This window comes from Phyllobates terribilis, unplaced genomic scaffold, assembly GCF_046119375.1.
Source record: "Phyllobates terribilis strain yellow unplaced genomic scaffold, ASM4611937v1 Scaffold_4__5_contigs__length_816908805, whole genome shotgun sequence".
In the NCBI taxonomy this organism is placed as follows: Eukaryota; Metazoa; Chordata; class Amphibia; order Anura; family Dendrobatidae; genus Phyllobates; species Phyllobates terribilis.
Window position 1 is genome coordinate 134,072,127 of NW_027362764.1, and position 26,811 is coordinate 134,098,937.

The following is a 26,811-nucleotide window of genomic DNA, read 5'->3' on the forward strand; positions in this document are numbered from 1 at the left end:
ATGGTGCTCCTTTCCTTCTGAGCCCTGCCGTGTGTCCAAATAGAGACTTCTGACTACATGTGGAGTATCAGAGCGCTCCGAAGAAACTTGGTAAAAACTTTTGGGGTCCATTTTCTTGTGCTATTCCTTGTAAAAGTGAAAAAAGCTGGGGCTAATTGCAATAAACATTTTAAAAGCACCATGTATTGACATTAGAATATAACCAATATGCTTACCCTGGGGGTGCTGGAACATCTCTTAATATCATCTGTGCAATACTGTGATAGTCTGTGAGCTAGAATTGAATGCAAGCAAGGCATTAGTATAAGGACAAGTGGAAAGAAGAGCAGGTTATAGTTTTTGATGCATTCCTTTACAAGCTTAGACTCTTGGATCTAAGCTTGTTTTACTAAATTCAAAATCAATGTGCAGCTGGCCTAATGGATACACATCTCACATATCCACATATCAAATATAAGGTAAAAATATATGTAGAGTCTGCAGCAGAGAGAGAGACATCAAGAAGTGTTTGATCCTAATAGAAACCTTCTCTATTTTAAAATGTATGTACTTTTGGACCCAATTTATTTGACTGATTCAATACATAAAAAATATATAACAATCAACTTTTGGAAATAGTCTTATTACAAACATCTTGCCACGTGAAAAAGAGTTCAGCTTCATAGTAATATCGAATAATGGCAACACTTTCCTTTGCATTAAAGAGAATCAGTCACCAGGTTTTTGCTATGTAATCTGAGAGCAGCATGATGTAGTGGCAGAGACCCTGATTCTAGCGATTTGTCACTTACTGGTCTGCTTGGTGCAGTTTTGATAGAATCACTGTATTCTCTGCTGCAGATCTAGCAGTTCTCTGAATGCTGAGCTTTGTATAATCCCTCCCACACCACTGACAGGTAGATTTCTGTGTACACTGTGCATAAGCAGAAAGCTGCCAATCAGCGGTGGGGGGCTACATGGCAGGAGACAACTATTCCTCTAGTAATAAAGCACTGATTTTATTGAAACTACAGCAAGCAATCCAGTATGTGAAACATCCCTGGAACAAGGGTCTCGGCCCTAGATCATGCGGCTCTCAGATTAGATAGCAAAAACCAGCTGACAGATTCTCTTTACTAAAGCGAATAATGCCACTGCAACATGACTACTGGATGACACTAGATATTTCACTGTCATGGCAAAGCAGACACAATTATTTCACAAGTGGCACTAATTTAGGCTGTGATCCAGAGATATCTAGTGTTATTGCACACATATTTGTTGCCTGGTACATTATGCTGAAATGCTAATCAGAACTGGACTGCAACTTATATGGAAAATACAATAAAAATGTGGTCAAAAATTCATGCATCCTTGGGAGATGCATTTTTATATGGACTTTTCTTAAAAAATAAAAAGAAAAAAGACTTAAACTCTAGACCAGCGTCTCATGAGCAATGACCCAAACATGATGCTGACAGTTTGTCATTATTACACCTTTGGGCTGGGACTTGCAGCCATAATATGCGTGTAGAAAAGTTCCTGTATTAGGCTTGTGTGAAAATGATTTTGCACAGCCATTTTCAGTTGAAGAGGTTGTCGACTACTTTTACATTGATGCCCTATCTAAGGATAAGGCATCAATGTCTGATCGGCTGGGGTCCGACACCTGGCACCCTCGTCGATCAGCTGTTATCAGGGTGAGCAGCCTCCGGCTGGAAGTACTCACTTGCCGAGCTGCTCCGTCTACTTGTAGTGGCCGGGCTTGGTACTGCACATCCGCTTCCTATTCAAATCAATATGAGGTGGATGTGAAGTACCCTGCAGCGGCCACTACAAGTAGACAGAGCAGCTTGGCAAGTGAGTACTTCCAGCCGGCGGCCGCCCACACCGATGACAGCTGATCGCCGGAGGGAGGTGCCATATGTCGGACCCCGACGATCACACATCAGTACTAAAGTAGTGGACAACCTCTTTCACATTACCACATGAAATAACCCTGGCATCACTTTCCTTGCTTCCTCTCCCTTTCCTCCTACCTCTGTTGGAGTATAAGTCACGGTGAAGATATTGTCCTTGTGAGGCTGCAGGATGCCTTGTAATGGACTGACAGTGAATGCGGTACATTCATCTATCTTGTACTCGATATTAGCCATATCTGATGGTTCCTCTGCTTGTAAAGTTTCTACATGTGGCTTTACTATCTGCCAGTAGAATGGAAGCTCCACATGCCTGCGAACAATTGGGGAAATCAATAAGTTTAATCACATTAGTAATTACATTTCCACATCACATCCTTCTGGATATACACTGATGCTTGAAAGTTTGTGAACTCTACTGAAGTTTCCATATTTCTGCATAAATTTAACCTAAAACTCCATCCAAGTTCTAAAAGTAGATAAAGAGAAGCAAATCAAATAAATAAGTTAAAAATATTGGAATTTACTAATTTTTTTCAATGAAGAAAATGATCCTATATCACATGACTGAGAGTGGCAAAAGCATGTGAACCTATATAGTTAGCAGATATTTTGTAGTAGAATTTAATGGGACGGCAATCAGGCATGATGGGTGAGTGGATGCTGCTTTATTTCAAGAACAGGGATGTATCAAAGTCTGATCTTCACACCATAAGTTTGTGGAATTGTATCATGGCACAAACAAAGGAGATTTCTCAGGAGCTCACGAGAAAAGTTATTGATGCTCTTCAGGTTGGAAAATGTTACAAAACTATATGTAAAGAGTTTGGACCACACCAATCCACAATTAGAGGAAATTCAAGACCCATCATTATGCTTCCAAGGAGTGGTCAACCAACAAAAATCGCTCAAAGAGCATGGTGTATAATAGTCCAGGAAGTCACAAAGGAACCAAATATAACCTCTAAGCAACTAAAGGCTTCTCTTATATTAGCTACTACCTAACTTTAACGCTCATGAGTGCACCCACAAGGGAACACTAACATCAATGGTGTCCATTACAAGATTGCAAGAATAATGGAACTGTTCTCCAAAAAGAACATTGCTGCTGGTCTGCAGTTTGCTAACGATTACCTGGATATTGAAACCATGATTTGTGACTGGATGAGACTAAAATAGACGTTTTTCGGTTCAATTGGAAGATTTGTGTTTGAAGAAAGAAAAACAATGCATTATAGCATAAAAAAACAAATATCATCTGTGAAACATGGTGGTAGTAGTATCATGGTTTGGGCCTGTTTTGAGTCGTCTGGGCCAGGACAACATGTCATCATTGATGAAACAGTGAATTCTGTATTATACCTGCAAATTCTAAAGGAAATTGTCAGGACATCTGTCCATGAGCTGAATCTAAAGAGAATGTGGATCAGGCAGCAAGACAAGGACCCAAAGCACAAGTCATTCTTCAAAAGAATGGTTACAGAAGAATAACATTAAAGTTTTGGAATGATCAAGTCAAAGACCTGACCTTAGCCCTTTAGATATGTTGTGGTAGAACCTGAAGTGAGTAGCTCACTGGAGAAAAGCCACCAGTGTGACAGAGAAGAAGCTGTTTTATAGGGAGGAATAAGTTAAAATTCCTCCAAACTGATGTGCAGGACTAATCAACAATTACCAGAAACATTTAGGTGCAAATATTGCTGCACAAAGGGGTTATAACAGATACTGAAAGCAAAGGTTCACATACTTTTGCCACTGACATGTGATATTGGATAATTTTCCTCATTTAAAAAATTACAAAGCTTGGTATTTTTGACTAATTTTTTGATTTGGCTCTCTTTATCTACTTTTGGACCTATGTGAAAAGTTTTATGTAGTTTTTAGTGATGAGAGAGTATGTTCGGTTAACCCTTTCGCCGAGTATGCTGGGGCGAGTACTGAGTATCTTCAGCGTGCTCAGTGATATGTTTGAATCATTCCCATGTGAATGATTTGCGACTGTTTGACAGCTTTAATATATTTGAGGAATGCTAGTTTCTTTCGCATTCCTCACATGTAATAAAGCTGTCAAACAGTCGCAAATCATGCACACAGGAGTGATTCAAACATTTCACCGAGTACGCTGAAGATACTCAGTACTCGCACGAGTATACTCGCCGAAAGGGTTAACCGAACATACTCGCTCATCACTAGTAGTTTTACTTCACATTTATGCAGAAATATGGAAAACTCTGTAGGGTTCACAAACTTTCAACCACTACTATACAGTACCTGTGGATATTACACTTGTAGATAAGATGCATTAAATGTCAAAAGAGTTTTTCTCAGATGGACATTCTTGGGAAGGGGTGATAAATGTATCATCATAGGGGGTCAAAAAAGGTTACAAGAACAGAGGTCCTGAGCCCCCTATTCCTCCTCACTGTATAACTGCATTGAGGAGTATGAATGGAGTAATGATAAAGCAAGCATGATAGCCCATTACTACTGAATACAACCCAATAAACATTGAATAAGAAAAGGTGTCCCAGTTTTGGGGTCCATCTTCATGATGCTCTCTGCACTTGAAACAGAACCCTGAGACTATCACAGAGCAGGTGCATTTATACGGCGACTTGATTACCCACAGGTGGATTCGATTTATCATTACCAGTCATTTAGGACAACATTGGATCATTCAGAGATCCTCACTGAACTTCTGGAGTGAGTTTGCTGCACTGAAAGTAAAGGGGCCGAATAATATTGCACGCCCCACTTTTCAGCTTTTAATTTGTTAAAAAAGTTTAAAATATCCAATAAATTTCGTTCCACTTCACGATTGTGTCACACTTGTTGTTGATTCTTCCCAAAAAAATTAGAATTTTATATCTTTATGTTTGAAGCCAGAAATGTGGCAAAAGGTAGAAAAGTTCAAAGGGGCCAAATACTTTCATAATGCAATGTATGAACCCCAAAATTATATAAATAAAGGACAGCTTGATATGCAAAAACAAAAGGTCCAGCAACTCCACCGTCAGAAAAATAGAAAAATGAAAGGTCTCAAAAGGTGGCGACATAAAACTAATTATGTTTTTTAACCCCTTTACGACATAGGGCGTATTAGTACGTATCTGTGCCCTGGGACTTATGGATCAGATACATATTTATACGCCCTGGCGATTTCGCCCGCACACAAGCTGTGCGGGCGCGATCGCCGCCGGGTGTCAGCTGATTGTCACAGCTGACACTCGGTGCTATGTGAAGGGAGCGGTCCCGCACCGCTCCCGGCACATTAACCCCCGCAATGCTGCGATCGAAGTCGATCGCAGTCGATCGCAGCATTGCGGTGGCAAGGGGAGGTGATCGCCGATACTTACCTCCTCTTCCGGCCTCCAGCGCTGTCTGCCGCGGCTTCCAGGATGTTGCCATGACGACCCGATGTCGTCATGACAACATCCGGGTCACCAGACAGCAGGAAGATTTTTTGGACATGCGCAGTGCACCTCCAAACTATCTTCTCCCTGTCCAGCGCTGACAGCCTGCATGGCACAGGGATGGTGCTGCATTCCTGTGCCGTGCAGGCGATCAGAGAAAAAAAAGTGAAAGTCCCATAGTGGGACAAAGTAAAAAAGTGTAAAAAGTGTCATAAAGTGAAAAAAAAAAAAAAATTGTAAAATTATTTAAAAAAAAAATAAAAAAAAAAATCCACCAAAAATAAAAATATAATGTACCCATCAATAACTATTATTATAAAAAAAAAAAAAAAAAAACAATAAAAGTACACATATTTGGTATCTCCGCCTCCGGAACGACCTGACCTATAAAACTGCCCCACTAGTTAACCCCTTCAGTGAACACGGTAAAAAATAAAAATAAAAAACGAAGCAAAAAACAATGCTTTATCACCATACTGCCAAACAAAAAATGGAATAACACACGATCAAAAAGACGAATATAAATAAAAATTGTACCGCTGAAAACGTCATCTCGTCCCGCAAAAAACAAGCCGCAATAGAGCTCCATCAGCCGAAAAATAAAAAAGTTATAGCTCTCAGAATAAAGCGATGCTAAAAAATATTTTTTTCTATAAAATTGTTTTTATTATGTAAAAGTGCAAAACATAGAAAAACAATATAAATGTGGTACCACTGTAAACGTACTGACCCAAAAAATAAAGCTGCCTTATCAATTTTACCACACGCGGAACGGCATAAAAAAAAACAAAAAAAACAATTCCTGAATTGTTGGTTTTTGTTTATTCTGCCTCCCAAAAATCAGAATAGAAAGCGATCACAAAATGTCACGTGCCTGAAAATGGCACCAATAACAACGTCAACTCATCCTGCAAAAAACAAGCCGTCACATGACTCTGTCTGCCAAAATCTGGAAAAATTATAGCTCTCAAAACATGGCGATGCAAAAACTAGATTTTACAAAAATGCGTCTTTCAGTGTGTGACAGCTGTCAACCATAAAAACCCCATATGATTCTGGTATCGCTGTAGTCGCACCGACCCGGAGAATAAGGTCGTCTATTCACTTATACCGCACGAGGAACAGCGTAAAAAATAAACTCTCGGGTTAGGTTTGTGCTAGGGTTAGGGTTGGGCTACGGTTAGGGCTGGGGTTGGGGTTAGGTTTGGGGTTAGGGTTGTGATGAGGTTGGGATTTTTTTCAAAAGTAAGAAAAAAAGATGACGATATGGCGACTAGTGTTGAGCGCAAGTGCTCACTACTTGAGTTTGCATCGGGTGCTCTGGTATGCATTGAGTATCATGGGTATTTGAGTGACATGCTCGAGTCTCCGCCCCATATGCTTTGCGGCCAAAAAAACTTTGCGGGGATTGCCTGCCATGCACGAGCGATCCCCGCATGTTTTTTTTTGGGTGTCTAATAACCGTGAAACATGCGGGGCAGGGACTCGAGCATGTCACTCGAGCACACGCAGTACATGGTGCATACCTGAGTACCCGATGCAAACTCAAGTAGCGAGCACTTGCGCTCAAGACTAATGACAACTTATTCAATATGATGACCTAATGTTATCAAATTCTGTGTCGTACCTCTGGGTTCAAAATGTTCACTATACCCCTTAATAAAATCCTTGAGGGGTATAGTTTCCAAAATGGTGTCACTTGTGGGGGAGCTCCACTGTTTAGGCACATCAGGGGCTCTCCAAACGCGACATGGTGTCCGCTAACAAATTGAATGGAAAATCGGCTCAAATTGTTAGCGGACGCCATGTTGTGTTTGGAGAGCCCCTGTGTGCCTAAACATTAAAGCTCCCCCACAAGTGACCCCATTTTGGAAACTAGACCACCCAAGGCACCTATCTAGATGCATAGTGAGCACTTGGAACCCCCAGGTGCTTCACAAATTGATTTATAAAAATGAAAAAGTGGGAAAAAAAACACTTTTTCATTTTTACGAATCAATTTGTGAACACCTGGGGGTTCCAAGTGCTCACTATGCATCTAGATAGGTGCCTTGGGTGGTCTAGTTTCCAAAATGGGGTCACTTGTGGGGGAGCTCCAATGTTTAGGCAAACAGGAGCTCTCCAAACGCGACATGGTGTCCGCTAACAAATTGGAACCATGTCGCGTTTGGAGGGCCCCTGTGTGCCTAAACATTAGAGCTCCCCCACAAGTGACCCCATTTTGGAAACTAGACCACCCAAGTCACCTATCTAGATGCATAGTGAGCACTTGGAACCCCCAGGTGCTTCACAAATTGATTCGTAAAAATTAAAAAGTGTTTTTTTTTCCACTTTTTCATTTTTACGAATCAATTTGTGAAGCACCTGGGGGTTCCAAGTGCTCACTATGCATCTTGATAGGTGCCTTTGGTGATCTAGTTTCCAAAATGGGGTCATTTGTGGGGGAGCTCCAATGTTTAGGCACACAGGGGCTCTCCAAACGCGACATGGTTCCAATTTGTTAGCGGACACCATGTCACGTTTGTAGAGCTCCTGTGTGCCTAAACATTGGAGCTCCCCCACAAGTGACCCCATTTTGGAAACTAGACCACCCAAGGCACCTATCTAGATGCATAGTGAGCACTTGGAACCCCCAGGTGCTTCACAAATTGATTCGTAAGAATGAAAAAGTGTTTTTTTTTCCACTTTTTCATTTTTACGAATCAATTTGTGAAGCACCTGGGGGTTCCAAGTGCTCACTATGCATCTAGATAGGTGCCTTGGGTGGTCTAGTTTCCAAAATGGGGTCACTTGTGGGGGAGCTCCAATGTTTAGGCACACAGGAGCTCTCCAAACGCGACATGGTGTCCGCTAACAAATTGGAACCATGTCGCGTTTGGAGGGCCCCTGTGTGCCTAAACATTAGAGCTCCCCCACAAGTGACCCCATTTTGGAAACTAGACCACCCAAGGCACCTATCTAGATGCATAGTGAGCACTTGGAACCCCCAGGTGCTTCACAAATTGATTCGTAAAAATAAAAAAGTGGAAAAAAAAACACTTTTTCATTTTTACGAATCAATTTGTGAAGCACCTGGGGGTTCCAAGTGCTCACTATGCATCTAGATAGGTGACTTGGGTGGTCTAGTTTCCAAAATGGGGTCACTTGTGGGGGAGCTCCAATGTTAGGCACACAGGAGCTCTCCAAACGCAACATGGCGTCCTTTAATTATTTAAGCAAATTTTACAATCAAAAAGTCAAATGGCGCTCCTTCCCTTCCGAGCCTTGCCGTGCGCCCAAACAGTGTTTTTTCCCCACATATGGGGTATATGTGTGCCCAGGGGAAATTGCACAACAAATTTTGGGGGTCCATTTTTTCTTGTTACCCCTGTGAAAATAAAAAAAGTTGGGTCTAAAGTAACATTTTTGTGAAAAAAGTTAAATGTTCATTTTTTTCTTCCACATTCCAAAAACTCCTGTGAAGCACCTGAAGGGTTAATAAAGTTCTTGAATGTGGTTTTGAGCACCTTGAGGGGTGCAGTTTTTAGAATGGTGTCACTTTTGGGTATTTTCTGTCATAAAGACCTCTCAAAGTGACTTCAAATGTGATGTGGTCCCTAAAAAAATGGTTTTGTAAATTTTGTTGGAAAAATGAGAAATCGCTGGTCAACTTTTAACCCTTATAGCTCCCTAACAAAAAAAAATTTTGGTTCCAAAATTGTGCTGATGTAAAGTAGACATGTGGGAAATGTTATTTATTAAGTATTTTGTGTGACATATCTCTCTGATTTAAGGGCATAAAAATTCAAATTTTGAAAATTGCAAAATTTTCAAAATTTTCGCCAAATTTCCGTTTTTTTCACAAATAAACGCAAGTGATATAGAAGAAATTTTACCACAATCATGAAGTACAATATGTCACGAAACAACAGTCTCATAATCAGGGGGATCCATTGAAGCATTCCAGAGTAATTACCTCATAAAGTGACAGTGGTCAGAATTGTAAAAATTGGCCTGGTCATTAACGTGCAAACCACCCTCGGGGGTAAAGGGGTTAAGTTCCGATTTTTTTCACTACTGAAATTTACAAAAACAAAACTATGTAAGTTTGGTACTGCCATAATCGTACTGACTTGGGAAAGCATGCTGCCTACTCATTTCTAAAAACGCTTGTAAAGACAAATCCCCAAAAATAATTGTGGAGTTATGTTTTTTTTTTCACGTTTTCACAGCATTTTGGAAATTTTTTTACCTTATTTTATTATTCTTCACTACATTATAAGGTAAAATGAAAGGTGTAATTCAAAGCTTCAATTCATCCCGAGCAGAAGGAAAAAAAGGGCAAAAACAAAAAACTGCCCGGTCCCTAATGGTATATACGTTAGGGTTGCAGTCCACACAACTGGTATAAGTCCCGTGGGAAGAGGGAGTTCCAGTCCTGGTTGATCATATTTCCCTATGCTACTGGATGAAGAGAATCTGCACAGGATTCCCCTCTCCAGAATAAATGGATTAGTAGCAAATGAAGGGGTAAAGAATTGAGTCAAGGAATATGGAAAGGGTACGATGGGGAAACCTTCTGTGCCAAAACCTGACACCATTAGGGTCTTTTTCAAGGGGGTACGCTCTGTAACCTGCCTGAAAAAGTGCTCAGAAAGAGAATGACTATATACATAGTGTGGTAGATCGGCTTACTCGGATGTACATAGAGGTAGACACAGGAATGCTGTGTCTTTAAATCTTCCACTGGTTAATTAAAGGTACTGCATAAACCAGTGCAGAGTTAGCAAAATAAACACGGCCTTTCTGACCTAAAGGGAAAGCAAAAACATAATGTATGGCACAGTCCGTGTTGCTGAGGTATCCACCCGCTCAGGATCAAACAATAAAAAGGTTCAGCTTTCCTTATCATAAACATTAAACATACAGCTCTGGAGCTTGAATCTCCAGGCACAACCAACACTGAATGAGCCGGAGGGCTGAATATTCACCTTCTAGATTCTATTAGACACCAAAACAAAATTAATGAACAGGGCCTAATTATGCAAGGAAAACCAAAAAGAAATTAGACCCCTAAAATATAATTTTTATTAAATATTTTTTAAAAAGAGGGGATTCAACCTCCAAACACAACAACAAGTAAGTATAGAGACTAGCAGGAATGGATAATACACCAGTCAGGAAAGATTATGGACTATTTCTGTCCCTAATATATCCCTGAATTCTCTCCCATCCTGGCAGCGGAGGTTGGCACCCTAATTTTTGCTCCATGGCGCCCCCCCCCTCAACGTCAGTGTCCCTGATGTCCTTAGTATGTCACTGTCCTCTTAATTAAAGAAACGTAGTTGTGAGAAAGATAGCAAAAAGTGAACATACAAATAGAAAACAACAGTTTAATCATAGATATTCACAAAATCCACTAAGTCTGTGTATTATGGCAGAAAAAAATACAACACTGGGAAATGTTCGTAAGCAACCTTTGTCTCAAAATAGCTGGATTAATGTACTCATTTGAGAAAATGCAGTACTGAATAATTTTTTCAGCATATAATTAAAAACAGCAGTCCATCCAACTGGCCATGTTAGATATCAAAGACCTCCCAGAAAAAATGCCCACAGACTGGTATCATTTGGATGATATTTTTGTAAAAAGATCTGAGTCATCAGGGAAAGAATGTAGCAAGGGCTGTTGCATAAATATACTCAACTACTCTTAACAAAGATATATCCCAAATTAATCAAAAAATCTGACCTACTGTAGGGAGTTAGGGAATAGCACTTTTCATTGGTAGTCCCTTATATCATATCTCAGGGATTTACCACTTAACATAGATACTCATATCCCAGATGAAACAACAGCCTAATATTATATGGAAAAAAATAGGGAATAGCACCTATCCATTAGTGGTCCCATAAATCATGTCCCAACGCATTTCTCCATGGGGTTAACCAGGGATCATCAGGGGACCTGGGGAGAGCATCAATCTCTCTCTCCAGATGCTCAGTCAAGGTTGCATGTGAAGGAATTGAGAAAATAACCCATGTATATATAGACACATACCTGTCTGTGTCCATTACCTTAAGTGTGGCCATTAGCTGAAGTGCGAGAAACATGAATTAATCCTGAATAATATGATGCATGCAGACTGTACCTTACCTGCCACCACCGCACTTTAATCAGCATCTCTGTTTATCCATTCCTCTTACAGGTACGTGACCCAACTTTCCCATCCTGACTTCCATGCAGACTTCTCTATACCTCTCTGCTCCTATTTACTAATGGTATGTTCTTCAAGTTACACCAGCTACTCCCCACTTTCAAGAGAAACATGAATTAATCCTGAATTGAACCTGAAGGGAACTTCCTTCACCTTTTCCAACCACCCCTAATCCCTACACCTGGTAACGAATTCTTAATCTCTCCCTCCATTCTCCCCACCCATCTCACCTCCTCCTCAGAGCTATTCCTCAACATACAATCCTTTGCCTCCAAACACAGACAGCCACCTCATGCCCTCTCCTGCTCCCATCTACTAATGCTTTCTCTGCTCCTCCTCACTGCCAGCGACATCTCTCCACATCCCGGCCCTCCTTACCACATCCCCACAGTCACTTCCACCTCCTACCCACGATCTATCCCAAACTCTCGTAACCCTTCTAACCTTATACCCATCCGCCCAGCCCCCGTTTCCCCAGTCCCCCTAACGGGAGCTCTATGGAACGCTCGCTCTGTCTGCAACAAACTTTCCTACATTCACGATCTCTTCATCACTAACAAGCTTTCCTTCCTCTGCATCACTGACACCTGGCTCACCTCCTCCGACACGGCCTCTCCTGCTGCACTTTCATACGGCGGATTCCACCTCTCCCATACCCCCCGCCCTACCAGCAAGTACGGTGGAGGAATAGGATTCCTCCTCTCAGATAACTGCTCCTTCACCCATATCCCACTGCCACCCTCAATTACTCTCCCCTCTTTTGAAGTGCACTTTGTGCGCATCTACTCCCCCTCCAACCTCCAACTGGTTGTCATCTACCACCCCCCAGGATCAGCCACCACTTTCTTTGACCACTTCACCACTTAGCTACTTCATTTCCTCTCAGTTGACATCCCCACTATCCTCATGGGCGACTTCAACATCCCCATTGACACTTCCCTCTCAGCTGCCTCTAAGCTTCTATCCCTCACTTCCTCCTTCAGTCTTACCCGGTGGCCTTCCACACCAACCCACAAAGACGGCCACACGCTGGACCTCATCTTCACCTGCCTCTGTTCCCTATCTAACCTCTCTAACTCACCTCTCCCTCTCACTGACCACAACCTACTTACATTCTCTACCCTCTCCTCTCCAGGGCAACAATCTCCACTCCACAGACTTGCATACCCTCGCAGAAATCTCAAACACCTTGACCTACACTCACTCTCTGAATCTTTCTTACAGACATTAGTTCCTTACATGATGCAGATGTTGCTGCCACTTTATACAACACCACAACAGCTGCAGCTCTCGATTCAGTCGCCCCCCTCACACATACCAAGGCTCGCACGATCAACAGGCAACCCTGGCACACCAGCCTAACTAAAGAACTGCGACGGGCCTCCAGGGTTGCTGAGCGTAGATGGAAAAGGTCCCACTCCAATGAGCACTTCATCGCATTCAAACAGTCCCTCACTACCTTCAAGTCCACACTCACTGCAGCAAAACAAACATACTTCTCATCTCTCATATCCTCCCTGTCTTACAACCCCAAACAACTATTCAACACCTTCAATTCTCTCCTCCGTCCCCCAGTGCCTCCTCCCTCTCCTCTTATTTCAGCCGAAGACTTTGCCTCATTCTTAAAGCAGAAAATTGACACCATCAGACAAAGCTTTTGCCTAAAGCCCCCACAACCCCTCCCCACACCTACTCAACCCTCCTCCTCCAAAACCACATTCTCCACCATTACGGAAGATCAACTTTCCTCTTTACTCTCCAAATCACACCTCACCACCTGTAAAATTGACCCAATCCCGTCCCACCTCATCCCAAACCTTACCACTATCTTCATCCCACCCCTAGCCCACCTCTTCAACCTGTCACTAACAACTGGTGTCTTCCCCTCATGCTTCAAACATGCCTCAATCACACCAATCCTCAAAAAGCCCTCCCTTGACCCATCCTCTCTGTCTAGCTATCGCCCCATATCACTTCTCCCCTATGCCTCAAAACTACTGGAACAACAAGTCCATTCTGAGCTGTCCTCCCACCTCTCCTCCTGCTCCCTCTTCGACCGCCTACAATCTGGTTTCCGACCGCACCATTCTACTGCAACTGCACTGACTAAAGTCACCAACGACCTACTAACCGCCAAATCTAAGCGACACTACTCTGTCCTCCTCCTCCTAGACCTGTCATCTGCCTTCGACACAGTGGACCATTCCCTCTTACTACAAACTCTCTCATCTCTCGGCATCACAGACTTGGCCCTATCCTGGATCTACTCATACCTAACAGACAGGACATTCAGTGTCTCTCACTCACAGACCACCTCCTCATCTCGCCCCCTATCTGTCGGTGTCCCCCAAGGGTTCTAGGACCCCTGCTCTTCTCCATCTACACCTTAGGCCTGGGACAGCTCATAGAGTCTCATGGCTTTCATTATCACCTCTATGCTGATGACACACAGATCTACCTCTCTGGACCCGATATCACCTCCTTACTAACCAAAATCCCATAATGTCTGTCTGCTATTTCATATCCTTCTTCTCTGCTAGATTTCTAAAACTTAACATGGACAAAACAGAATTCATCATCTTTCCGCCATCTCATTCAACCCCCCCAATTGACCTATCTATCAAAGTCAATGGCTGCCCACTCTCTCCAGTCCCTCAGGCTCACTGCCTTGGGGTAACCCTGGACTCTGATCTCTCCTTCAAATCACATATCCAAGCCCTTTCCACTTCCTGCCGACTCCAACTCAAAAATATCTCCCGGATCCGCACATTCCTCAACCACGAATCTGCAAAAACACTAGTGCACACCCTCATCATCTCCCGCCTTGACTACTGCAACCTCCTGCTCTGTGGCCTCCCGTCCAACACTCTCGCACCCCTCCAATCCATTCTAAACTCTGCTGCCCGACTAATCCACCTGTCCCCCCGCTATTCCCCAGCCTCTCCTTCACTGGCTCCCCATTGCCCAGAGACTCCAGTTCAAAACCCTAATCATGACATACAAAGCCATTCACAACCTGTCTCCTCCATATATCTATGACCTAGTCTCCCGCTACATACCTGCACGCAACCTCCGATCCTCACAAGATCTCCTTCTCTACTTCCCTCTAATCTCCTCCTCCCACAATCGCATACAAGATTTCTCCTGTGCTTCCCCCCTACTCTGGAACTCTCTACCCCAACGTATCAGACTCTCGTCGACCGTGGAAACCTTCAAAAAGAGCCTGAAGACCCACTTCTTCCAACAAGCCTACAACCTGCATTAACCACCAATCCACCAATACCGCTGCACGACCAGCTCTACCCTCACCTACTGTATCCTCACCCATCCCTTGTAGACTGTGAGCCCTCACGGGCAGGGTCCTCGCTCCTCCTGTACCAGTCGCCGTCACATTGTGTTCAAGATTATTGTAATTGTTCTTGTATGTATACCCCGTTTTCACATGTAAAGTGACATGGAATAAATGGCGCTATAATAATAAATAATAATAATAATAATACCGCCCTCAGGTGTGCACCATACCTTTGATTTAGTGCCAATTTTCAAATATGTCACTCCAAGTCCGGCTTGGATGCAATACACACCATAGAGCGCAACCAGCGCACGTTAAACGCACGTCCACAGACTGGAAATGGCGCTCACATGTCCTCACCAGCCAGTCACAGTCTATGCCGGAAATGAGGTCACTGAAACACAAGCCAAGAAGATGGAGTGCAAACCGGAAGTGACGCCAACATGCCTTTGCCAGCCTCCAATAGCACATACAGGAAGTGCAGTCACTGGAGCGCATGCTGAAAGCCGGTGAACCGCACAGCCCACGGGCGCAGAAGTCATTACTCATAACGGTGAAACATAAGACCGCCCATAGTTGCCAAGCTACACACAAGCAGAATCAGCAATAACTGCTTTACCACCTCATACATAAACAGTCGATACAAAGGACAAAGCACAGTCCAAATCATCAATGAGGTGAAGAATTTGACCTTACAGTTGAGGTAAAGCTGTAGCTTATAAAAGGGCAACACATAAGGATGATAGATGTGTCAATATATGATAATGAATAAAAGACAGTAAGGGTGATCCCACATCTCCTGGATGTCAATGTGACTTACACACTCTAACTTATCTGCCTTGTTTGTCTTGCCTTCTAGACTCTACCCTGGGGTGGAGATATGGTGAACAGACTCCCAACTACTCTACAGATGTTCACTAAACCTAGTCCTTAACATGGTCGATTAACCCCTCTCAGCACTTAGTGTGCTGGAGCATTTTCCTAGGTTCATATCACTGAAGCTAATAACCTTAGTGACACATATATCCCCTCCAGTACTTTGCCAGTAACTTTGTCACAATAGCAGTCTAAAAATGACATGCAGTGCATTTTTTCAGTCTTTTAACTGCTGAAGGTTTCCAAAACCACAAAGCCTTCCATGCCACTCACTAGTTTATACCAGTAAAAACACAGAAAAATGTCTAAGAAGATGGTGAAAAAGATGTTTCAGGAAAAACCTGAGTTTCCTTGAAGTCTCTTTCTTTTGCAAAAATCTACAGATACTAAAAGATGCATATAACCTACTGGGTGAACATTGCAAAATAGTCAGTACCCCATAGACATGGAAGAATTTCACTAGAAAGAATGGGATGAATGTACTCACGTTGTGTTTCTAACGCCGATGCTCTTCTGCTCTGTAGAATGTAAGTTTGTACTTGGGAACTGGACTAAATGTTCGTCAGAAGGACTCGTAAGCTCAGCAGGAATAGCCCTGTCCTCACTGACAGGTACCAGCTGCAACCCAACAAGTTGTCCATATCCTTGGTAAAAAAGTATGACAATAGTCAGTATATACATGCATATGATGTACATAAGGTATCATCTATAGCCCACCTGTTAAAGTGATGTCCTTGACTTGGCAGTTATCACACACAATTGTAAAAACCTGGCTGTGTGTTTCTGATGATAAAGGGAAAAATACAACCTGGAAAAAAGCAGCATAAATAATCTAATTCTAATAAATAAAAGCTTAATATAAGCAGAAAATGTATTTTATGCATTTGTCACTGACCTCGATAATGGTTTCTTGTCCAGGATATAATTCAAACATAACAGGTCGGATACAAAAAGGCACCTGCTCCACAAATCCTGAATTTGCTACAGTCTAAAACATAAAAAAACATCAATTATTTTATGTCTATTGGAAGTTGTCTAAAGTTCAAAATGAGAAAACAAATTTCAGGATTTTGATTTTCCAGGGAAATATTATGAAAGGAGTTTTCCAGGTTTACATTTTTATGGCATAGGCATTCTGTGTTTAAAAATAGGAAAATCAGCTTACTTACAGCGGGCCACTCCAGTGTTGCCCCTATGCTGCTGCCTCTCCTCTTTGTTGACACGGCTGCAGCAGTGATGTCACGACTACAGCACCTGACTGCTACAGCCAATCACTGGGCATCTACATCCGCATGAACGCTGTGCCCAGTGACTGGCTGCAGCGATCATGTGCTGTAGTCATGATGTCATTGCAGCAGTTGTGTTAACAAAGACTGGGGGCAACAGCGAAAAGGCAGTAATGGTAATCTAAGGGGAAATTTTTCTCCTTTTGAGAGTACCAAGTCGGCATAAGGAGGCCTATAAGCCATGCAATGTGAATTTAAATATGTGAATAGCCTCTTCAGAGAGGAAGAGAACAGGAACTCCAATGTCATCCATTGGACGTAGCAACACTAAAAATCAATATCGACCCTTCAACAAGCCTTGCACAAGGCTAAACTGGAAACTCCATTTGCAGACCCCTATTTTGGGGTGATTGCCCCTCATCCAATAGGTGTCACTGGTGTTCCTGTCCTCTTCCCTCTGAGGCTATTGGCAGCTAAGGTAAGTAATGTGGACTTTCTTATTTTTAAACACAGAATCCCTATGTCACAAAACGGAATACCCCTTTAACTATATGTGTTGCAGTGTTATAAGTCAATAGCAAGCTGCATCGTGACCTACTGACATAATTTAGGGGAACACAATATAAGTATAGGTGTACAGGGTATCTGTGCCAAATGCTGCACAAAATAAGGGGTAATTACTGTAAAAGGCGACGGAGTGGATTCATGTCCTTTGTCTTCAGGAGCACAGTACAGCCCTGCCTCCTCAGTTCTGAGTGACAGGTATATTGCTTTGCACATTTACATTGACATTTAGGCCACGGCCCCACTATCAGTATTTTTTCTCAGAAGTGGGAGCCAAAACCAGTTGGGGAACAATCAGAGAAAAGGTATAATAGAAACAAGTCACGAATTCTGTATTTATCACCCACTACTGGTTTTGACTCCCACTTCTGAGAAAAAATACTGGCCAACTACTGATAGTGGGGCCGTGGTCTTAGGCAGGCTATCTGAGGATAGATGTTTAATGCACAATTGCTGGTCGCTCCAGTACTGGGACCGCCTTGATCACTAGAAATAAGGGGGGTTGAAAACACCTGAGTACAGCGCTTGGTTGTTTCCATTAACTCCTGTAGACATTGAGTGGAGGGGGGCAGAGGACATGCTTAACAGCTACTCAATTTAAGTTGCTCGTCCAAATCCCCAAAGAAGCCCCATTCTAGCAATCAGTGGGGTCCCCAGCAGTGGAGACCTCAGCAGTCACTATTCTTGTGGATACGTGACAAATGTAGTTTGTGGGAAGCCCCTTTAGAGCTGTGGCACCATCACGAGGCTAAACAGATGTGGTGACATAGTACAGACAAACTGAAAAATAGTGCGAGTATTCTAGAAAAAGCTATTGCTCTATAGAAACAAATTATTTTTTAGACAGACTCTGTTCAGTGCACATGATTGCATAGAGGGTTAAGGTAGGATTTTTGTATAGGGCCAGGGGTTCTTTTGTGGAAGTTCTACCAGATTTGCTACTGGACAGGTGAATGAAGACATTTCCATCCATTGTATAATATCTAGGAATCTTTCCTTAGTGATATGATTTGCTTTTCTTTATCACATACTGGGTAAATAAGAGTCATGATTTAATATATTTAGGAAATCCTCAAAAGCTGGAATCACGAAAACTTAAAAGAGTAGAAGCTGTTCTGGAGTACTCAGCTGGAAGAATAGCAATTCTTCAGGTTACTACCTGAGCAACCTGTGGCACCCTAATACTAAGACATGCATCCCTAGACGCGAAGGTAAGAGCTCCACAAAAAAGTGGACTGAAGACTAGTGGCCGTATGGAAAAGAAGACCAGACACCTGGAGGCATATGACCCAGGAGGCTTCTACTCCGCAGGGGGAGTGAACCGTGCCCTGGCATGGGCGCCCTAGCTTAGCCCGATCTTCTACATTGGCAGAACAAAAGCAGTGAACAATGGTAACCCTAGAGGCGGTCTGCTCTCTGCAAGAGTATATATGGATGACCAACAAGTCATCTATACGGAGCTATAAGAGACAGGTGGAGCTGCACAGCTCTGACTACAAAGGGAAATAAGAGGTGAAGTGCCTAAAGCAAGGAAAGCAATCTCCTCATTAAGGTGGAAGGTGGAGAACATGCTAAGAAGAGTAACCTAACAAATTCAAGGAAAAGACAGGTATGACACTCCAACCCATGTCTGCTTCCAACGTGACACTAATCTAAATTGTATAGCTGGCCAGGTGTACGCTGTTGTGGAGGAGTCAGCTTTTTTTCTAAGATGTATTCTGAGTGTCAGCCTCCAGGTGACAGCATATAACCTATGGTTCCTGTGTTCCCTAATGAAGCATCTGACAAATAAAGTCACATGAAGTTATAATTAACAATTATAAAACTTACTCTAAAATTTGCAGGGGGCCAGACACTCTTAGGCATAATGCAGAACTTCCCACGACTTAAACCTTCATTTCTGCAGAGCCATTCGATGAACTTCACTCCACCAACCAAACAAGGTCCACAATCCAGAGTCCGGGGCACTGTATGACACACAATCAATTTGTCAATAGATGGAAAAAAACTGCTACAGCTAAAAATCAACATTTTCAATGTTACATTATCTATCAAGTGATCCACAGACAACAAGCAAAGTAGGGTTTATACAAGGTTCTACACATGGATGTCACTAAGATAATCTATTTTCGTTAGTAGGATTCCTTTGGACTACAGACTGTGTGCTTTCAAGACATTTTGGGTCCTCTAAAACAAGAGCATCTACTCATATATAGAATGGCCTAGATTAGCACAGAACTCTATAACAAGACATTTGAAAATCTGTTTTCTACATTTGTCATCTTTAAGAAAAATTTATATATTTTTTTTGCTTTTGTGTTTTTTTGCGCTTTCGTTTTTTTGCTCCTTGCCTTCCAAAATACATATTTTTGTTTCATTATTGACAAAACTGTATGAGGTCTATGTGTTTTTTTTTTGGAACAACCCTATAGGTCAATAAGGTTATGGGGATACCAAAATTTTCTTTTTTTTCTACTTGCAAAAAAAATTGTCTTCAGTCGCTTTATTCTGAGAGCCATAACTTTTTATTTTTCAATCAAAAGAGTTGTATGAGGGCTTGTTTTTTTAGCGAGGCGAGCTGTAGTTTTTATTGGTACCGTTTTGGGGTCCATACAACTTTTGGGTTCAACCATTTTGATTTTGTTCCCATTTCAACATTTCACCTTCTGGGATGAATATTTTATATGTTTAGACAGTTAATAAAAAATATGTAATTTTTTTTTTAGATTTCGCTATTTGCATATTGGGAAATGGGATTGATTTAAAGTTTTATGTTTTTTTATTCATGTTGTAAAAATATTTTTTGAAATATATTTTTATTAGTTTCAAAAGTAGCATAATATGTTTTAAATATGCATTGCAATGGAATGACATACTGTAAGTAAAACAAGAGATAAAAACTAGCTGGAAGATTCAAATGTTTTTTAATGTTCCATTTAAAATTTTAATTAGTCCCCTCAGAGAACATGAACCTGCAATTACTTGATCGCTTACACAAAACACTGCAATTCTGCAATATCTGTGTCTATTGTGCAATTAGCAGTCTTGCAGTTGTAGTAACATGTCAGACATGGGCCAATAGCTGTCATGAAAACCCCTCGATTCCCCCATGCAATCGTGGTGCAGAAGGGACAATGGGAGTCAAAAAAGACCCTCATCCACATTCCTAATCTCTTTAATACTGCTGTCATGACAGAAGCATTTAGGAGAATAAATGGTTGTGATCAGAGCTAGATCCAATCACAGCAGTTATCCTTGGTTGTCGACTGTGAAATACAGCCAGAACTCATATTGTATGTAGCAGGCTCAGCTCCTGAGGTTGTGCCATACAGTAAGTGAGCAAATCTGTACAGTGCTTCAATGTACAGCAGATGTCATTAAGCGGTTAATAAAAAAAAATGAAAAACTTGGTTTAGTTCCCATGAGTTAAACATATATGGACTGATTCATCTTTTGTGATTTATTGAAGTCACTTATCTTTTACTGTCATGTTCTATTCGCTGACATTCTTTTTGCGCTAACTTCTTCAAAATGGTGCATGTGATTAAATTCGGCGTGAAATAAGAAATGCCCTTTATTTTTGCGAAAAAGTTGCAAATTCTTTGAAAAGTGCGCAAAATTAAAAACTCTTTCAGAAACCTTACTCCAGGGGAAGAATGGAGTGAGATGTGCCAACAAAAATGGGACATTTGGCAAAAGTTGCATTTCATGAATCTGTCTACAATATCTGGATAAGTAAAGCTGTCAAGAAAAAAATAAGAAAAGACTTAAAGAAGAAAAAACAACTTAAAAGTGGGTGGCAAAACGTATGGAGAATAAGGTGTAAATACTAAAGCCACCAAAAAGGAGCAAATTACTCCAGAAAACTGGAGAAACAGCGATGATGAATCGGGGCCACTGAGATGAATATTGATTTAAATGAATGGAAACAGACGTATCTGACACTAATGGGGCAAGGTAACATTTAGTTCCAGGGGAAAAGAATTTCTTCATTGCTGGCTTTGTCTTGTGGAGTTTTATATTAATGTAATTTTCATTATATTTAATTTTTTTTAGTTTAAATGAAAGGCACTGGCTGCGTAAGGGAAACAAGGTGCAGGATATTGTTACTGAGTTATGTACAGGCGCTGTATATTGATCTTTTATGAAAGCTTCCGTCCTACAAATGTACAGCACAGGTATGTAGTCCGGCCTCGTGACTGGAAGGGAAGAGTGAGAACATAAATTAGGTTCCATGATAAAACCAAACTGGCTCATTTAACATATTCAGTATTATATTGATGTAGTTTACGATGAGGAGTATAATTTAAATCTGGGGCATGGCACTCCTGCAATTCAGCTCTACGTAATTCCTGTAGGGCTGAGGAGCAGCTTTGGGAACTACCGTATATTCCGGCGTATAAGACGACCTGGTGTATAAGACGACCCCCCTACTTTCCTGTTAAAATATAGAGTTTAGGATATATTCACCGTATAAGACTACCCCTTTTCCAACGCATACCAAACACCGGTAAAAATTAAAAAAAAACAGATTTGAATTTAACATGGTCCTTTTTTTAATTTAAATTCTTATGACATGCAGGTATATAGCAGGAAAACTGTCACTCATAAACATATTAAAATAGGGGAGACCCCACGTCATTTTTTGGGGGGGTCCCCCATTCTAATAGCTAGTAAAGGCTAGGTATTCAGCTGGGGGCTGATATTAGTAGCCTGGGAAGCTCCGTGGGTATTACCCCCTTCCCAGACTTCAAACATCTGCCCCAGCCGTCTGCTTAACCTCCGCTAGAGACTATAATGATGGTGGATCCCACGGCAATTTTCTTTTTAAAAAATCCTTTATTTTAACACTAAATGACAATTGAGGGGTTAATAAAGATGCAGTCCCTAAATTATTATTAATTTTGTAATTAATTTTTCCCAAAAATGTTGACGTGGGCTTCGCCATATTTTTGTGTCCAGCCAGGTACAGCAGGCAGGAACGGGCTGCCCCCAACCACCAGCTGCCTATTTGTACCTGGCCGGACACAACAATATAGGGAAGCCCTTTTTTTTTAAATTATTTCATGAAATAATTTAAAAAAAAAAGACGTGGGGCTTCGCCCTATTTTTGTGTCCAGCCAGGTACAACTAGTCAGCTGGGGGCTGGAATCTGCAGCGCAGGGAGGCCCAAGCTTTCTGGCCCCCCCCCCCGCTGCAAATTGCAGTCCGCAGCCACCCCGGAAAATGGCGCGTTCATAGAAGCGCCATCTTCTGGCGCTGTACCCAACTCATCCAGGGCCCTGGTGCGGTGGCTCACTGGGTAATAAAGGGGTTAAGGCCAGCTTGGCATTATCAGCTGGCCCTAAGCCCGAAATTCATGGGGTCACGCCAATATTAGACATGACCGCCATGAATTTCTAGTAAAGTAATTAAAAAAAACACAAACACCCAGAATAAAGTCCTTTAATTGAAATAAAGACACAATTTTTTAATGTTCTAAATTAAACCATACTTACCATCACGCCCATTCCAGCTGAAGCCAACGATCTCCTGCAATAAAAGTAAAATAATAAAGCAATCTCATCCTTACCTCTCCATGGTTCCCAGGACCGGTCCAGCTCTGCTACATTCACATGACAGGCTGGACCGCAGCAGAACGCTGCCATCCAGCTTGCCATGCCGCAGACACTGAGAAGCGCAGGCATGCTTGTGCTCCTCAGTGTCTGACTGTGACGGCATCCAGATGAGCCGAGATCATGTCCAATGAACTCGGCTCACCTCATGCACGTCAGTGACAGCGTGGGAAAATTCTCCTGCTCCCCGCATGCGCAGTAGAAGTTTCCCACGCTGTCAGTGACGGACGTCCAGGAGGTGAGCTGAGTTCATTGTCGGCTCATCTGGATGCCGTCACAGCCAGACACTGCAGAGCGCAAGCATGCCTGCGCTTCTCAGTGTCTGCGGGATGACAGGCTGGATGGCAGCGTTCTGCTGCGGTCCAGCCTGTCATGTGAATGTAGCAGAGCTGGACCGGTCCTGGGAACCATGGAGAGGTAAGGATGAGGTTGCTTTATTATTTTACTTTTATTGCAGGAGATCGTTGGCTTCAGCTGGAATGGGCGTGATGGTAAGTATGGTTTAATTTAGAACAATAAAGAATTGTGTGTTTATTTCAATTAAAGGACTTTATTCTGGGTGTTTGTGTTTTTTTTAACTTTGACTATGGGGTTAGTAATGGGGGTGTCTTATAGACGCCTCTCCATTACTAACCTGGGCTTGATGTCAGCTGGCATTATAAGCTGACATCAACCCCAACCCTATTACCCCCTGCCACCGCTACAGGGCAGTGGGAAGAGCGAGGCTAAGTGCCAGAATTGGCGCATCCTATGGATGCGCCATTTCTGGGGCGGCTGACGGCTGGTGTTTCTAGCCTGGGAGGGGGCCAATATTCATGGCTCCCTTCCTGGGCTATTAATATCAGCCCCCAGCTGTCTGCCTAGCCTTTGCTAGCTATTAAATTAGGGGGGACCCCACGTCATTTTTTTTGGGGGGTCCCCCATTTTAATAGCTAGTAAAGGCTAAGTATTCAGCTGGGGGCTGATATTAGTAGCCTGGGAAGCTCCGTGGGTATTACCCCCTTCCCAGGCTTCAAACATCTGCCCCAGCTGTCTGCTTAACCTCCGCTAGAGACTAAAATTAAGGGGAACCCCACGCCAATTTTTTTTTAAATAAATCCGTTATTTTAACACTAGATGACAAGTACAGTAACCAGCACTGTCACTGTACTTCATATATATGTGACTGACATGTTTCTATCTATCTAATCTATGTGTGATGCTCTATCTTTCTGTTATAAATTGTCTGGTACAGATGCTGAATTGCCGGCCGGCTTTTTTAAAGAGACGGTGCATGAAAACACTAATATTTGTTTTAATAAATCCTTTACACTAAATGACAAGTACAGTAAGCAATACTGTCACTGTACTTCATATATATGTGACTGACATGTTTCTATCTATCTAATCTATGTGTGATGCTCTATTCTTTCTATTCTAAATTGTCGGGTGCCGGCTTATGCCGCTGCTGAATTGCCGGCTTTTCATATATTGTCACAGAAGCGATGCAAACTTCCCTGCTCCGGACACAGCGCAGCGCTTCTGTGACAAGTGAAAGCTGTCGGCACAGAAGCCCTGCGCTGTGTCCGGAGCTGGGAATACGCAGCGATGTGTCAGTTTCAGCACAGAAGCGCTGACTGTCTGGACCTACCGCCGCCGTATTTTAACTCCCTCCACCTTATATTAACTCCGACATGGCAGGGATACGGCCACGGCAGCTTATTAACACCCCCAGAGTATCCCCGCATGTCAATTTCTGAAAGTTCAAAAGCATTACCGGCGTATAAGACGACCCCAGACTAGACAGAAGATTTTTCAGTCTTCAAAAGTCGTCTTATACGCCGGAATATACGGTAGTATTACTGACCTATCACTCAGCCTGACAGGTTTACAGCAGGACACAGAGCAGAAGGGAAAAAGTTGTTCTGATCTGCTCATTGAGATTCTCTAGGCTTTTCAGATTTTTTTTCTGATATGTTGACAGATACCAGTAGATCACGGAAACTGGAGATGCACAGAGCTGCATTTTTCCTCCTGCTCTGTGTCCCGCTGTAAACCTGTCATCCTGAGTGAGAAGATCAGTTATACTAGTTCCCAATGCTGCTCCTCAGCCTGACAGGAACTATATAGTAACTCAGGGACATATTCCTCGAGCAGCATTTCTTCATGTGTGCCTAGGATGGGTTGAAGCCTTAAATAGGTGACAGTAGTCATCTTGGATTACTTCTCAGAGAACCCATTTAATAGTAACTCATTATATTATGAATTAATTGCTTGATTTGGGTAGACTTAGCATTACCTGCCAGTATTGGAGGAGGTCTCCTTGCTTCAATAGGCACTAAGACGGGATACGGAGCCTGGGTTTCTACCAGTATAAAGTCCTCAAAATCTGCCAGCGAATCAGGAACAAACCGTACGGTATAATGGCAGCTCATTCCTGGTGCTACAATCCCTCCTTCTCCTGGAAACTTTCCTGAATGAACACAAACAAATATGATATAATGAGCAATCCAGTGACTATTTATATCGGTATCATATATTCACCACTTCACTTTTTTAGATAGAGTTTATATAATTATGAACAGGTTAATTATATATATACAGTTGAAACCAGAAGTTTACATACACTATATAAAAAGACACATATGCATGTTTTTCTCAATATCTGACATGAAATCAGAATAAACCTTTCCTGTTTTAGGTCAATTAGGATTACCATCATTTTTAATATTTGACAAATGCCAAAATAATGAGAGAGAGAGAATGTTTTAAGGCATTTTTATTACCTACTGCAAAGTCAAAAGTTTACATACATTTCATTAGTATTTGGTACCATTGCCCTTAAACTGAATGACTTGGGTCAAACGTTTGGGATATCCTTCCACAAGCTTCTCACAATAGTTGGTCGGAATTTGGGCCCATTCCTCCTGACAAAGCTGGTGTAACTGATCCAGGTTTGTAGGTTGCCTTGCTCGCTGCCTTTTCAGCTTTGCCCATAAATTTTCAATAGGATTGAGATCAGGGCTTTGTGATGGCCACTCCAAAACATTGACTTTGTTATCCTTAAGCCACTTTGTTACCATTTTGGCAGTATGCTTCGGGTCATTGTCCATTTGGAAGACCCATTTTCGCCCAAGCTTTAACTTCCTGGCTGATGTCTTGAGATGTTGCTTCAGTATTGTCACATAATCTTCTTTTCTCATGATGCCATCTATTTTATGAAGTGCACCAGTCCCTCCTGCAGCAAAACAACCCCACAACATAATGCTGCCACCCCCGTTTTTCACAGTTTGGATGGTGTTCTTAGGCTTCCAAGCTTCTCTCTTTTTCCTCCAAACATAACTATGGTTATTATGCCCAAAAAGTTCAATTTTAGTTTCATCAGACCACAGGACATGTATCCAGAAATTAAGGTCTTTATTCCTGTGTGCATTTGCAAACATTAATCTGGCTTTTTAATGTTTCTTTTGGAGTAATGGCTTCTTCCTGGCAGAGTGGCCTTTCAGCCAATGTTGATACAGTACTCGTTTCACTGTGGTTATTGACACAATCTTACCAGCTTCCGCCATCATCGTCACAAGGTCTTTTGCTTTTGTCCTTGGGTTGATATGCACATGTCGGACCAAAGCACGTTCATCTCTGGGACACAGAACCCGTCTCCTTCCTGAGCGGTATGATGGCTGGACATTCCCATCTTGTTTGTACTTGCGTATAATTGTTTGTACAATGAACGAGGAACCTTCAGGTATCA

At 42.2% G+C, this 26,811-nt stretch overlaps 1 protein-coding gene across 4 annotated transcripts in view; it reads right to left on the bottom strand.

Annotated features, from left to right (window-relative positions):
• Positions 1-26,811, bottom strand: part of DLEC1 (DLEC1 cilia and flagella associated protein) — a 217,021-nt gene that overhangs the window by 47,850 nt on the left and 142,360 nt on the right. For all 4 annotated transcript variants that reach the window (XM_073677767.1, XM_073677768.1, XM_073677769.1 and 1 more), the window contains 7 exons: positions 25,360-25,533; positions 19,297-19,433; positions 16,572-16,664; positions 16,394-16,484; positions 16,164-16,320; positions 2,019-2,211; positions 216-274 (listed from right to left, as the gene is read on the bottom strand). In XM_073677767.1, the coding sequence (XP_073533868.1) occupies positions 216-274; positions 2,019-2,211; positions 16,164-16,320; positions 16,394-16,484; positions 16,572-16,664; positions 19,297-19,433; positions 25,360-25,533 (904 nt within the window). The remainder of the gene's footprint in view (positions 1-215; positions 275-2,018; positions 2,212-16,163; positions 16,321-16,393; positions 16,485-16,571; positions 16,665-19,296; positions 19,434-25,359; positions 25,534-26,811) is intronic.